Source organism: Dendropsophus ebraccatus, chromosome 6 (genome assembly GCF_027789765.1).
Source record: "Dendropsophus ebraccatus isolate aDenEbr1 chromosome 6, aDenEbr1.pat, whole genome shotgun sequence".
Classification (NCBI taxonomy): domain Eukaryota; kingdom Metazoa; phylum Chordata; class Amphibia; order Anura; family Hylidae; genus Dendropsophus; species Dendropsophus ebraccatus.
In genome coordinates, this window is record NC_091459.1 from 48,368,417 (window position 1) to 48,383,755 (window position 15,339).

The 15,339-nt window shown below is 46.6% G+C and overlaps 1 protein-coding gene, 1 long non-coding RNA gene and 1 other non-coding gene across 3 annotated transcripts; all 3 read right to left on the reverse strand.

Annotated features, from left to right (window-relative positions):
* Positions 1 to 797: 797 nt before the first annotated feature.
* On the reverse strand, positions 798 to 2,735 carry LOC138795616 (uncharacterized). The gene is made up of 3 exons (XR_011363641.1): positions 2,659 to 2,735; positions 1,374 to 1,500; positions 798 to 955 (listed from the first exon to the last, which is right to left on the reverse strand). It is a non-coding gene; the product is annotated as an uncharacterized lncRNA (long non-coding RNA).
* Positions 2,736 to 3,594: 859 nt separating this feature from the next.
* Positions 3,595 to 9,464, reverse strand: LOC138795204 (uncharacterized). Its single transcript, XM_069974201.1, has 3 exons — positions 9,370 to 9,464; positions 5,705 to 5,851; positions 3,595 to 4,483 (listed from the first exon to the last, which is right to left on the reverse strand). Exons 1-3 carry the CDS (start codon positions 9,462 to 9,464, stop codon positions 3,595 to 3,597), a joined length of 1,131 nt encoding a protein of 376 aa, XP_069830302.1.
* On the reverse strand, positions 8,581 to 8,762 carry LOC138796177 (U2 spliceosomal RNA). The gene has a single exon (XR_011363766.1). It is a non-coding gene; the product is annotated as a U2 spliceosomal RNA (small nuclear RNA).
* Positions 9,465 to 15,339: the final 5,875 nt, after the last annotated feature.

Consider the following 15,339-nt stretch of genomic DNA (forward strand, 5'->3'; position numbering starts at 1 on the left):
CCATCACACATTACTTTCACCATTGTTCATTTCTGGTTAGCACAACAACTGTTGGTCAACTGTATGGCGACACATGCTGTATGACACAAGCACATCAAGCTGTATGGTTGGATTGCTTTTTTGACACCACCATTTATTCAATGCAAAGTGTGCGTGGCCGAATATTCACAATGGCAGCTGATGTAGCTACCCGCTTCTGTATGTGTACTTGTACCATCCGTGTTAGGTAACTTGCACACAGAATGTTAATGGCTATAATTGTGTCACCTTACACCATTGTTGGACATGTTATTTGCTGCTTTGAGAGATTTTCATGCATATGTATGTTTAATACTGTGCTGATTAAGCATTATTTTAAGGGTGGACTAGTTTTCATGGTAATCTTATCTCTTTACTAACTTGCAGCATATTATAGCATGTCCTGCAATGATGATTAGGGACACGTTTGACTTTATACAACAAACTTGTTTGTCTACCATTTACTGTTACATGCTAATGACACTATCAGATACTGGTAGTGTTGTGACTGAAAAACCTTTTTTTGGGTCAAACCCCAACTCCTAACTATTTCAAAATTATATACAGTAATTGCACATTAATCCATATGACATTCTATATTCTACGACGTACTAAACTTTTACATTGTGCCTCCACCACACACCTTGAATATGCTTTTGTGCACAATATTTGCCCTACAGTGTTGTTCACCTGCACAGCAGTATAGTTATGTTGTGTGTACTTATGTGTGTTTTGTAGCTTACTTTCTAAATATTTTATAAAAGGAACATACAAAAAGCTTAACAGTTTGCATATTGTATTTTATTGCAGTGCCTTTATAAAGTGTTATTATAAAAATATCTCATAGTAACAATAAAGATGTTATGTAGAGGATGGCGGACGCAACGGTAGGGCCTTCAAGGCAGGAGTCCCTGCACCTTTCTTGCCACTGTTGATCCTACAAAGACAACAGAAAACACCAATTAGCAAAAAGATTTTCTCCACTTCTTGAGCTGCAATATATGTATGGTGAATACAATATACTGGTCTGTTGTGAGTTTTGTAATAAATATTTGTCAACATAAGATACGTTTTTGCGTTTTGACTGTTTTTTTTTTTACAAATGAATGTTACATTTTTAGTCTCCACAAAGTTTTATGGAAAGCAGTTTAGATTATGGATATCAAATTACTGGGGAAACATCTTCTTCTGCAGTTGGATCTGTTGGCTAACTCTATTCCAAACCATTATTTACTTGACCAGTCCAGGTATGCACACATCCTAATGGGCAATGCAACATTTACAATGTACTTTGTGAAATATCCACACTGGACAGACTTTTGGAGTAGATTTCAGCAAAAAGTTGAACTACTCACTTTTTCCTAGGCTTTGTAGTGCATTACATCATTTTAAGTTTGACTGTAGACTTGGGCTGCTGGTAACACGTACATGTCTGTTTATGTCCAATCACAAACTGTCTTTGCAGTACTGTTTCCAGGCGCACTAAGTACAAGTGATCGTTTAATGCGTTATTAGAAGAAATTGCAATACACACACAAAATACATCAGTCAAGTAATTTATGTAACATTTGTCAAAGCATGATAATAGTCACCAAAGTTTACACATCTGGATGTTAATAACCTGCATTTTTCTTTAAAATATTGGTTCACAATTTAATATAGAGATGGTTAATTAAGCTCCACTATGTCCATGGATGCAATTCAAACTACACATACTATCCTTTTTGGAATGCTGCAATGGTTAAGCCACCAAGCTTCCATGGTAGCAGAAGTCAAAATTGGCTATAGTTGCACGGCTAATATTGTATGTTTAAAAAATTATTTTTTTTAACTTTTAACATTTCAGATTACTGTATTATTATATTCTAATTATGCTAGGTGCAGCAGTAGAGGCATCGAGAATCAGTGGTATTGTAACAGCAGAAGCAGAGTAAAACAGCCGTCAATTAGTAGTGGCAATTGTAGTAGTATTATTACTAGGAGTGTGCCAAATGGTAACAATGGTTGTTGGAGTAGGTGTATAAGATTAGTAGCATTCGTATTAGTAATGGGGGTACTAGTCGAGTGACATAGGATAGTATTAGTATAGTTGTAAAAGGTGTATTATTGGGAGTTTCAGAACAGCAACATTTGCAGCAATATTGAGCAGCATGCAGGGGAAAAAGGGATGTTGACCATATTAAGGGCAGCGATGCTCTATGTCAAAACTTTACTCGATGGGGACCTTGGACTCATTCAAGACGCGGCTTGTGTACAGGCAATATCACGTACTATGCCGCCCTTATGCATTCTTCAACGTGTGTGTGTGGGGAGGGGGTTAAAATTATATGCAAAGGGCAGATACAGGGGTGGCAGTTGGAGGCCACAAAACAAACGCCACAAGAGGAGTACACAAGGGAGTTAGAGTCAACATATCATACACTTCCTCAGATCAATCATGAAAAACACGTGAGGTCTGGTAATGTTTTTATGACCCTAGAAACTGCATCCACAATTCAAACCCATGTAGATGTGACCAATGTGTATACAATTGTTATTGCTTGTCTCCAAATGTATAACATTGCAAATTTACTAACTCTATATTTGCACGACATGTCTGCACAGAGTAGTGCTACAGTGTGCATGATCATTGGTACTCACCAAACTATATAGCACAATAGATTATACTGCAAGTTCACAGTGTTGAGTCTGTCAAACAGAGGCTGGTGTGATTTCCTCCCGGCCAAAAAACTATTGCTAAAATTATAATTAAAATAAGGATTTACCATGTTTAAAAAGCAAATATTCATCTTAATTTCATTGCATGCTGTAGACGTTCAACTACTTGATTGCACACCATAATTGTATTGCCTAATGGGCAATACATAAACCAATCTGGCAAATATTATATCATTGACTTTTCCTTTATTTATGGGCATGGCAATAATTATGAGTAAACCAATCTGCAACACTAGGATGTAACTGGGGTGCCCAACCTCTGAGTTACAAATGGAGAGTCAGCATACATTCCCTGGCAGAACATCTTCACCCCTTCTCTATTGCCGGGACTTGCATGTATCAGCAGCTTCAAAGCTGGACTGTATGAGGTCTCTAACCACTCTGGCTTTCATTTGGTGGGACCACTGTGGCCACTGATTGGCAGACCGCTCAGACTCCTGCACCTTAATAGCTGAGAGAATGAAAAAATGGTGGATAAGCCCGGTCACGAAATGATTGATACCAGGGCTACTAGGACATTGGTATCGATTTACATGCAGGCCTCAGTTATGGATCATTGGCCCGTGGAATAGGGCAAGTGCATTGGTGTGGATATAGCAGAGTATAGCTTGTGTAATACAGAGATCAGGTCCAGCTTGGTATGCCTGGTAGGACCCTTATGTTAAGATATTGCATAAACAGTTATGTGAGCGATTATTTTTTAAAAAAACATCTTACCATAAAGGGCCTGGAAAATAAGTTTCTTCAAAAGTGGTCTGTATTGCTGTCTGCCATGACAAACGGGAACCAGTTGCACCAGTTTCATCAGCCCCAGATTGTATCTTTCCTTACTTGACTGCCTAGATTCGAGGAGCCAGACTACTCATCACCCACACAGGAGTATTGCCAGGGCACAGCACCTTCAGGAGACATGAAATAGTCAGCATACCTCTCACGAATAGCAGCCCCCAGGTTGGAGGGAGGAGGCAAATGCTCCTCAACTACAGATTCAAGTGGAGATTGCTGGTTGTCCACAACTACATTGGTCATATTAAGGCGGGTATAGTTATGGAGAACACAGCAAGCCTTAATGACCACATCTGTAGTATTAACGTCCACTCTGAGTGCTGTATTCAGGACCCGCCACTGACTACACATGATCCCAAAGGTGCACTCCACAACTCTACGTGCTCTGGAGAGCCGAAAATTAAAAATCCTCTTCCTGGTATCCAGGTCCCTTCGAGGGTATGGGCGCAACAGGTTTGGCATCAATGGAAATGCCTCATCCGATACCATCACAAAGGGATATGGATATGTGGAGCCAGGAAGTGGTTCGGCTCTTGGGAGCGTAACGCCCGCTCGAAGAATTTGCTGTCCAATCTGTGATGTTTGCAGCACCCGAGAATCTCCAGTGCTGCCATAGGCACCAACGTCAATGGCAACAAAACGACAGTTTGCATCAGCCACCGCCATCAGGACCACCGAGAAATATTTCTTATAATTATAATACCGGGATCCTGAGTGCGGTGGCTGCTGAACCCTGACGTGTTTGCCATCGACGGCACCTAGACAGTGTGGAAAATTTGCAACATTTTGAAAGCCTGTTGCAACATGCCGCCAAGTCTCCTCGGTTGGGCTAGGCATCACCATGGGCTGCAATTTCTGCCAGATGACGCTGCATGTACACTTAACAATTCCGGAGATGGTAGAGACACCAACCCGGAATTGAAAATGCAGGGATGCATAGCTCTCTCCTGTGGCTAAAAATCTGGATGACAAATAGTAAAGAAGGGTAAGGGAATAAAAAAGAAAAAAAAAATTATATATATATATATATATATATATATATACAGTATATATATATATACAGTAATTTTTTTTTTAAAGTTATATTCTTAAAAAATCTAAGGTTGTGACCAGCCATGATTCTTGCTGCAATTATAGCCGGTAGAGCATTAAACAGAGGTGTAACTGTACTAAAAATGATAACATTGACAACGTCTACAAGTGACGTCACATCATGATGGGTAAGGCCGGGTTTACATTTGTCTGGCGGTGCGGCGGTCTTTCCCTCCGGCGCATGAGAAAAGCGCCGGAGGGAAACGCATTATTGAACTGATCCCATTATTTTCAATGGGATCGTTCAATGCATGCGGCGTGTAAATATTGACGCGCACCGCCGGACAGGCCACACGGGAGAACGCAGCATGCAGCGTCTTCCCGTGCGGCCCGCAAGGATGTGCGGCACAGCATCCACTAAAGTGAATGGAGCGCCAGATGCCTCTCCGGCCAGGACGCATGCCGTTTGGCTCTGGCATCCGGCGTTGAGGCAAATTGCAGCACAATAAACATATATCTCCCCCTGTGTGCTCTCCCCCTCACCTATAGCCCCCCGTTGCTCCCCCAGTAGTATATAGCCCCCCCTGTTGCTCTTCCAGTAGTATATAGCCCCCCTGTGGCTCCCCCAGTAGTATATAGGCCCCCTGTGGCTCCCCCAGTAGTAGATAGTCCCCCCATGTGAGCTTCCACCATTAGTATATAGCCCCCCCCCCCTGTGTGCTCCCCACCATTAGTATATAGCCCCCCAGTGTGCACTGATGTCTGGGGGGCTGCCACTATACCATCAGTTGTCACACTTTGCGCTCATCAGTTGTCAAGGTCCTCGCAGCGTATTGTCATCACGCTGTGAGGACCTTAAAATTCCATGGAAAATGACAGAAAAACATAGGGGGAAAAAATGACAACTGATGAGAGCAAAGTGTGACAACTGATGGCAACTCATGGCAACTGATGGAAACTGATGGTTTTTATTGAAAAAAAAAGATAGGAAAACTGATGACAACTGATGCATTTTTGGCATCAGTTGTGGACAGTTTTTATAGAAAAAATGCAACTGATGCCAACTTTTATATGTAAGCCCAGCATTAGTGAACCCATATAATTACACAATATCACAGGTTTTGCCCCACCAAACACTTCACATACTTACCGCAAGGTGATGAATAGACGTTCCTCCACACAAATTGCCCGCCGCATCCGAGTATTTGTGAAGGTAAGGTCTGGCCGCACAAGGTTGGCTAGTTCAGCAAACTGCTCAGGTGACATTCGGCAGAAAGCAACAAATTTCTCGGGATAACTATAATTTTGAACAACCACAAGAAAAAATGACATGGATTTTAGAATGAATCTGTCACTGCAGAGTAGAGATGAGTAATATATTGTATTAATTTAGGTCTTGTTTTTGGCCACATATGAAATGCTACAAAATGCAAGTGTAAGATACTTCATCCATATCTGCAGGGGCATCATCGCCCTGTGTTGTATTAAGTTTTTTTCTGCTGTGTTATGATGTTGGGAAAATAAACGATACTGCCATGTTGAATTGGCGACTGTATACTAGGACAGGACCTTTCTTTTCACAGCAGTTGCAAAACATTAGGACATATTACAGCACACTTCAAAGACCCAAAGCATGTTGTCCATGATACTGATAGGATGGTTTTACAGTACTGAATGCACAATAGAATTTTTTTAAAAAAATTGGCCCGCTGTACCTACTCACGGAGATGATTTTTAACACCTCCACCATTAATAGCATTCTATATGCTGCCTTTTTCAACGTTGCACCACAAGGATTGCCATGTCAGGGTTCAATCTTGGGAAATTCTTGCAGAAAATGTAGGCACCATTCTGGTGTGTGTCTGCACACAATGTCGGGTGATTTTCAGCCAGCTCCATAGACTAGTGGCCGGCGTATACCTCATTTTGGCTAAAATATTGACATGTCACATATTTTGCCAGACCATGGCAAATGTAATGTAATATGTAATATGTAACATGTAACCTGTAATAATTCTGTAATGTGAACACATCCTTATTTTGAATGCTCCCGGAAAATTCCACAACCCAACTAAATATATTTGTCAAAAATTTTTTTTTTTTATAATGCAAATCCCATTATGTCTGGACAGGCAAGGCTGGCAATTTTCAAATACTGACATTGTAATGTGGAAGCAGAGGGAGAGCCAGCGGTGCTTGTCCCTGTTCTTAAAAGAATGGCCACAGCTTGGATCGTGTGTGTACTGACTAAAACACTGCTCCTACGTTCCTTGCCTTAGGGGAGTAACAATACATATAGACAGAATTTTCTATTGTTGAGAGATGGTGTCATCAACAAGTTAGGCATACCAGCAACTGGCATGATGTATGTTGGGCAGTCTTGCAGGAACAGCAACATCCCATGGCACATTGTCACAATAAAGAATAAGAGGATATTGGGAAAAAAATTTTATTTTACGTTAGATTAATGTAAAAAGTACAAATTCTTCATGCCTAAAATATCTTGCAAATAAAATCATGACACATACACAAAGGATAACAAAGGCATTTGTGACACACTAGTAATGCTACTTATTTTAGGTCACAATACATAGGGTTATTGTGTAAATGTTTTGCATTACCGTTTTAAATCTTTAAACAGTGTATGAAAACACCCTGTGTCCTCATGTGTCCGCAGCAATGGATGGACCCAATAGCGGCGGGAAATATTCTCCTGTCAAGTTTACATACATAAATATGATATCAGTCACAACCTTTTCTATTCACCCTGTGATAACACACAAAAACAGAGGAGTATACATTGAAACTGAGTATAGATAGAATGTCTTGAGCAGCGGTGGGTAAACTACAGGCGGCGGCCAACAATCGTCCCCCGAGTTCTCTGGATGAAACCTGAGGACCTGTTGAGGCAGCGCAAAGCATCCTTCTATGCCCTGCATCCTCAGGCACGTCATCACTGTGTGCCATGGCTGCCTGACACAAAGGATGATGGTGTATCTGCCAGCTCCTCTCAGCCTTACTGATGCACATCTCCTTAGGGCCATGCTGGATTCTGTCATATAATCATGCACCGCCGACATGAGAAGACGTGCCCGGCACTCTCCCCGTGCTCCTGTTCACTCAAGCGGGCTGTCAAGAGCCTCCAAGTGCCACCGCCGCCAGGGATGGTACCACTGCACTCTGCTGACTGTATAAGATGGCTAAGCATCCGGACAGCTGTGGAGTGAGGAAAAGGGGCATAGGGGTTCTGCCAGGGCATGACATGAGGGGGTTACTACAGCTACCTGTGCAGACTGGAGGAGTTTAAAGTGACTGTACCACCAGTCCCAGGATGAAGCAGTGGAGGTGGGCCGACCCACCCTTAGTGTGAGGAAAACCTAGCCCCTCAATGATAGGGTCCTATTGATTGTAATGGAGTCATGTCATGGAGGGGCTGGAGTTTCTTCCCACTAAGGGTGGGCTGGCTGCCTCCAGTGCTTCAGCCTGGGCCTGGTGGTACCAGACACTTAATATACAGCTACCAGGTCATGACAGGAGGGGGTTACTACAGCTACTAGTGCAAGACAGCACCACTTTGACTTGGAGAAACAAGTAATAATAAAGTACATAATTCAAACCTGATAACGACGACGCACCATACTGAGCGCTACTTGTAACAGTTATTTAAAATATCGGCGACGCAGGCGTAATGGGCGAAGCTCCGACATAATGAAGCTGACACGTATTTGTAACTGGCCGGAAGACTGTGTGACTAACAAAATCCAGTCATGAAACATCTGGTTGATAATTAAAAAATTGCTTCAGCCATCAAAAATCTTTATTGTTCACACAATAAATTCGCAATAACACAAAATATGACGGAAATTCCGCATGAAAATACGCATTAATAAAACCGCAATTCAACAACGGCTGCGATTAAACCGCAAACAAATTCGCCCGTACTGTTCATGCGAATTTTCATGCGGATTTTTTCCGCCCATCCGCAGCGATACGGTAGGTGTGAAGGCACCTTTAGGCAACACATTTGGGGGGTGAACTGAACCTGGAAGCATTGCAATACCAGGTCAGTGCCTGGAGAGGACAGATCAAGCTCTTTTACCATCTCCCTGTTCTAAAAATCAATTCAATATATGGTCCCCAGATAGGGGATTTATCAGATATTAAACTGATACGAACAGATTTATCATTATTATTACTATTGAGAGTCTGTCTCTGCCTGCCTCTGTGTGCCTGTCTCTGCCTGCGTGCCTGTCTGTCTTCCTGCCTTGTTCTGTCTACCTGCATCTGTCTCTCTGTTTATCCATCAGTCTATATCAGTCATGTCAAACTCTGGCCCGCTGTGCCATCATTTTTGGCCCACCAGGCAATTCAGAGTTTGAATTACATCTGGCCCGCCATAGCTACTATATAAGAGACTAGGGGGAAGGGCTGGCTAATATATGAGACTATGGGGAGGGCTGGTTATTATATAAGAGACTATGTGGAGGCGTGGCTTAGCCATGGTGGTGTGCGGACGCGTCTGAGAAGAGCTCCGGAAACAGCAGCACAGCTCCACGGACTTGCAGACCCCATCCACTTTTCTGGAATGCCCGGAGGGCGCAGACGTCCCGCCAGCAGAGCCACCCGCCGCCCGACACGCTAAACTTCGCTTCAGAGCACCCTGGATAGGTTCCGGTGCCCGTCCAGTCAGAGCGCGCCGCAAGGCCCCAGCCCTGTCATGGCGCCGACGCGACAGGAAGAAGAGGACAGTACGGGCTCCCCCCATCCTCACCAGGCAGCAGACAGGGTGAGTCGTCCCTTGCGGGCTCCCCTCACCGGGCTCCTTTGCCCTGGCCCACAGCCACAGTGTCCTCCTCGTCTTCCCGCTCAGTCGCGGAAGCGGCAGGTCTGAGTGCCTCGGCAGCCGCCATTACTGCAGGCTCCCTGCAAGGCGAGCTACAGATGCTCCGGGAGCTCATTCAGGCGCTGCCCTCCAAACAGGACTTACAAAGTGTAGTCCAGAGGATTGAAGCTGCACAGCAGCAAGCCATAGACAGTGTGAGGGGGGAAATTGAACAGCTGGCTGCCAGAACAAACACTACTGAGACTGCTACGGCCTCCTTGGATGCTAGGGTCCTGCTGTTGGAACAAGAGGCTGTGGTGAATCGGTGCCATTTGCAATCTCTAGCCCTGCACCTTGATGACCAAGAGAACAGAGGCAGATGGAACAATGTCCGTATCAAGGGTATGACTGAACTTTCCTCTGCTGATAACCTAATTACTAGAGTGTCATGCCTCTTTAACCAGCTGACTAATAGGCCGCCTGATGCCACGTTCAAGATTGACCGAGTACATCGTGTTTCCAGAATGTCTCAGGGACTCCAGTCAGCTCCTAGAGACGTGGCCTGCCGTTTACATTACTAAACTGACAAGGAGATGATCCTCAGGGCTGTACGAGATGTTAATCACATTGACTTTGAGGGGTCTGAGATCCATGTGTACCCCGATGTCTCTGCGCGCACTCTCTATATGTGCAGGCTGGTCCAACCCCTGTTACTTAAAGGGAACCATTCACCCCGTGGCCCCCGGCAGAAACTGACATACAGTGACATAAAGGTCAATATACTTACCACATCGCTCCCGGTCCCGTCCCGGATCCCGTTGTTGACACGAAGAAATTGCCGATTCTTCTTCTCCCGACCATTATGGTAATGAGCTGAGATGAGTCCAACGTCCATAGGAAACGACGGACGAGTCCAACTTATTCATGAGGTCCTCTTCTCGTCACCGCCCATCCACGCCTCCTGGAACTTGATTGACGTCTTCAGTCTTCAGTCTTCTGCCGAATTCCCGCGCAGGCGCCGCTGCGATGGTCTCGTCGCCTCTTCTGCGCCTGCGCGGTAAACAGGATACGTGTTCGAGCCAATCGGCGCACGCGCAGTAAACAGTGAAGCTGCAGAGCGGCTTCAATTGTGAACTGCGCATGCGCCGAAAACGACTGTCACGGCGCCTGCGCGGGATCCGGCGAGAAGAAGACGAGGAGGAAGAGGACCTGGCGTCAATCAAGTGTCGGAGGCGGGGAGAAGGCTGGATTTCGGACCCGGCGGCGCTCATTACCATAATGGGCGCGAGAAGAAGAATCGTCGATTTCTCCGTGTTAACAACGGGCTTCGGGACGGGACCGATGAGGTAAGTATATTGACCTTTATGTCACTGTATGTCAGTTTCTGCCGGGGGCCACGGGGTGAATGGTTCCCTTTAAGATTAGAGAGGCTGGAGCCACCTATAGATGGGGTCACCCCTTCCACATTGTTGTCAGAAAAGACTCTGCCTCATTTGTTCTGCGACACCCGGAGGAGCTGCCGGATCTGTTTGGGTTCCTTAACATTCCAGCGGTACAGGTCCCTGATTGGCTTGCCATGGGTCGCCAGGATCACCCAGGCAGCAACAGTAGACGAAGGAGACCCTCGCGTAGAACCTTGAGGGAGGAGTCGGATCACCCGTCACCGGATCTCCTGGGGGCCGACCTCTCTCTGCCGTTCCCGCTGGAAGCCTAAGTCGCGCTCCTAGGATGGAGCCCTGGGAACATTGGCTGCAGTTGAGCCCATGCCTAGTGAATAGACTGCCCTTGTTCTCCCGGGTCCGGGACTGTGCCTAAGTCTGTCCTAGTTGCTACGGAACTCATTCCCTCTTGGAGGGGCCCGACTTGAGGGCATTGTATTATTGCACCTTGTTGCCGGGTTCCTGATGGGGGTGGGGGGGGGGGGGAGATGCCTATGCAGTATTGGCTCAGTACTGGGGGAAAGCCTCCCCACGTTGTTATGCACTCAGCCTGCTCACATGTTATGTCGTGTTGTTGAGGTTAAGTTTTATATTAGGCATCTTGGAAGATGACTCCCAAGGTCCCCAGAGTTGTTAGACCTCGACCTCCCCTCCCTTCTCCCCCCCTCCCGTCCAATGTACAGGTCGCTTTCCTCCAGGAAACTCATGTAACCGCTAACGTTCTGTACCGCTTGTCTAATAGATGGTACCCGACGGTATACCACAGCTTCACGGATGACTCCAAGGCGCGGGGTGTGAGTATTTTACTCTCCCGCTCTCTCCCCTGGGAATTCGTAGACTCCCGTGGTGATGATAGCCTCAGCTATGTACACTTTAGCAGTTGCTTATTTACCAAACACGGGCCAGGATATCTCCCTGAGACGGTACTTGGATATGATGGATGACTTTGCCGAGGGGGTGTGGGTGTTGGGGGGCGACCTGATTGTAGCTGTTGAGCCACATATAGATACGTCCATGGGATCCTCCCACCTCCCTAGACCACCGATCCACAGATTCAATAACACCCTACTTGATCATCAACTGGTAGATACGTGGAGGACGTTACACCCTAGAGACAAAGACTTCTCTTTTTACTCTCCGGCCAGGGACGTATACTCCAGACTAGATTATTTTCTACTCAAACATAGACACCTTCATCTCGTTTCCTCAGCAGAGATAGGGTGCATCACCTTTTCCGATCATGCGCTAGTCAAGATCAAATTGTCCTTTTCCCAACCCATTCCTAGACAATGGAATTGGAGATTAAATGACTCTCTCCTCTCGGACATAGTGGTCCTAGCTGACTTGAAGAAGACTCTCACGGAATACTTCCTTACCAACAATTCTGCGGATGTCTCCCCCGGGGTTCTCTGGGAGGCCCACAAATGTGTAGCTAGGGGGGTATTAATACAACATGGAGCTAGGCTTAAGAAGGAGCATGCGGTAAAAACTCTGAAACTGATACGGTAAGGGAATTGGAGGCCCTACATAAACAGCTACCATCGGAGGACAATCGGGTAGCTTTACTGCAATCTCGAGATCTCTTGCGTACACATCTTACCAAAAAGGCCAAAGCCAAACTAGCCAAGTGTCGTCGACACTTTTATGAATACGGAAACAAATGCAGCAGGTCATTAGCCAGGGCGCTTAGGACACAACAACAACAATCCTACATTCCTTTTATTCAATCCGCCCCGCACACGTGAGTTCACACCTCCTCTGCCATCGCGGAATCGTTCCAGCGATTCTATACAGAGTTGTACTCAGTGGACAAGGGTAACCCAGCCACTGCAGACCCCCTTTTTGGGGATAAGATCCGTCAGTATATTGCACGGAGTGGCATGCCCACTTTGTCCCATGAGGATATGGAGTGGCTGGAGGCACCAATAACAGTAGAGGAACTCGCAGTGGCAGTGCAGTCCACACAAGCGGGCAAATCCCCGGGGCCTGATGGGTTCGGGCTGACATATTACAAGACATTTCTAGACATGAACTGGAGAGAGTGGAACGGCTGCACATCCCATCTATGGCTGATACTAATGCCGCTAGGCCTATATTAAAAATCAACACCAGAGTGTCTGTATATGAATTGATCAAGCCATATTGCCCCGTGTACCACCGCGCAGGTCCTCTGGTCCACACGGGTCCCTACGCTAACTCCACACCGTGTCGGTCAGCAACCGCCAACCCCGCAAAGCGTGCACATGCAGGGAAGGGAGGCCATGGAACGGCCCTGCAACCCCAATGTCACAGGACCAGACCCAAAAAGCCCCACCAAAACCCAGCCAGCACCACCGGCGGGGAAGGCTGCCCCCAAACGACACAAGTATGGATGTGGTATTACACTTACCATTGCTGCTCTCACAGAATGGGGAAGACATAGGGTCCAGACATGTGAGCACAGACATATCCTGCTAATTTTGGTCATGTGGGTCTTATAAAGGAGTGCTAGCTGTTCAGAGAGGGAGAACTGTGAAACACGAACTGGAGAGAGTGGAACGGCTGCACATCCCATCTATGGCTGATACTAATGCCGCTAGGCCTATATTAAAAATCAACACCAGAGTGTCTGTATATGAATTGATCAAGCCATATTGCCCCGTGTACCACCACGCAGGTCCTCTGGTCCACACGGGTCACTACGCTAACTCCACACCGTGTCGGTCAGCAACCGCCAACCCCGCAAAGCGGTGCTGGCCGGGTTTTGGTGTGGCATTTTTGGGTCTGGTCCTGTGGCATGGGGGTTGCAGGGCAGTTCTTTGACCTCCCTTCCCTGACTGTGCACGCCTGCGGGGGTGGTGGTCACTGACCGGCACAGTGTGGACTTAGTGTAGGGACCCATGTGTATCAGATACCTGCACGAGGTACATGGGGCAGTGTGGCTTGATCAATTCACATACAGAATTCTGATGTTTTTTATGCAGCCGAGAGGTACTAGTATCAGCCATAGGTGTGAGGTGCAGCACTCTTTTTCTTCCCTGAACCGTATTTTGTTTCTCTCTTTTCTCCGTGTTTTGCACTCCTCCTGGTGAGACCCACATGACCGCAATTAGCAGGAGACACCTGAGTGCTCATGGTTTTAATCCCTCCTGTCTGTCCCATTCTATCTTTGATAGCTATGGTGAGTGCAATACCTTATCCAGACTTGTGCTGTTTGGGGGCAGCTTCCTCCGCCGGTGGTGCTGGCTGGGTTTTGGTGTGGCATTTTTGGGTCTGGTCCTGTGGCATGGGGGTTGCAGGGCCGTTCCTTGGCCTCCCTTCCCTGACTGTGCACGCCTGCGGGGGTGGTGGTCACTGACCGGCACAGTGTGGACTTAGTGTAGGGACCCATGTGTATCAGATACCTGCACGAGGTACATGGGGCAGTGTGGCTTGATCAATTCACATACAGAATTCTGATGTTTTTTATGCAGCCGAGAGGTACTAGTATCAGCCATAGGTGTGAGGTGCAGCACTCTTTTTCTTCCCTGAACCACATTTCTAGACATACTCAGTCCCCATTTCTTGGCGGCCTTTAACTCTGTGTCGGGGGGGCTTCCCTGGATGCTACGCGGGCTCACATTGCGGTCATACCCAAGCCGGGCAAGGATGGTGCCCACTGCTCAAGCTACAGGCCTATATCCCTTTTGAATGTGGACCTGAAGCTCTTCTCCAAAATCCTGGCCTCCCGTCTGTTGCCCCTCCTTGATTCCATCATACACCCAGACCAAGCTGGCTTTATGCCAGGGCGGGAGGCGAGAGACGTCACCATGAAGACCATTAATCTGATCCACAAAATGAATCTTTTGGATTCCCCTTTAATGTTGTTGTCCACCGATGCCGAAAAGGCATTCGACAGGGTTAATTGGTCCTTCATGGTGGAAACTCTAAAGTATGTGGGCGTGGGGCCGTCCTTCCTTGCTTGGGTGTCCTCGTTGTACGTGGCCCCTAGCGCCCAGGTTAGGGTGAATGGGATCCTATCAGACAGCCTACAGATTCACAACGGCACCCGGCAGGGATGCCCTCTCTCCCCTCTGATATTTACACTTACTCTGGAGCCCTTCCTGTGTTATGTCAGAGCGAACCCGAACATAGAAGGCGTCAAGCTGCGCAGAGCCCACTACAAAATTGCGGCTTACGCCGATGATTTACTCTTTTTCATTTCTAACCCACGCGTGGCACTCCCTAGCTTGATGACGGAATTCGCCTCCTATGCTAGGCTTTCTAATTTTAAGATCAACTTTACAAAATCGGAAGCCTTAAATGTCTCGATCGCGGACGAGTTGGTAGTCCAGCTCCGTTCCTCGTTCAGTTTCACGTGGGCGACCAGTTCCATCAAATATCTCGGAGTACACTTGGCAAGGGATCTGAGTACCCTTTACCAGCTTAATTATATACCTCTGTTGAACACCATTAAGACAGATTGTGCTAGGTGGATGAAGGGCCTTCACACATGGTTCAGTCGCTGTGCGATTTATAAAATGAATGTCCTCCCTAGGTTGTTGT

Coding starts and splice junctions, on each gene's coding strand:
- LOC138795204 (XM_069974201.1), bottom strand. CDS start 9,464: ATGGCGGCTGCCGAGGCACTCAGACCTGCCGCTTCCGCGACTGAGCGG. Junction 5,852..9,369: donor GGCCAGGGCAAAGGAGCCCG/GTGAGGGGAGCC, acceptor TCAAAATTATAG/TTATCCCGAGAAATTTGTTG. Junction 4,484..5,704: donor CGTCTATTCATCACCTTGCG/GTAAGTATGTGA, acceptor TTTGTCATCCAG/ATTTTTAGCCACAGGAGAGA.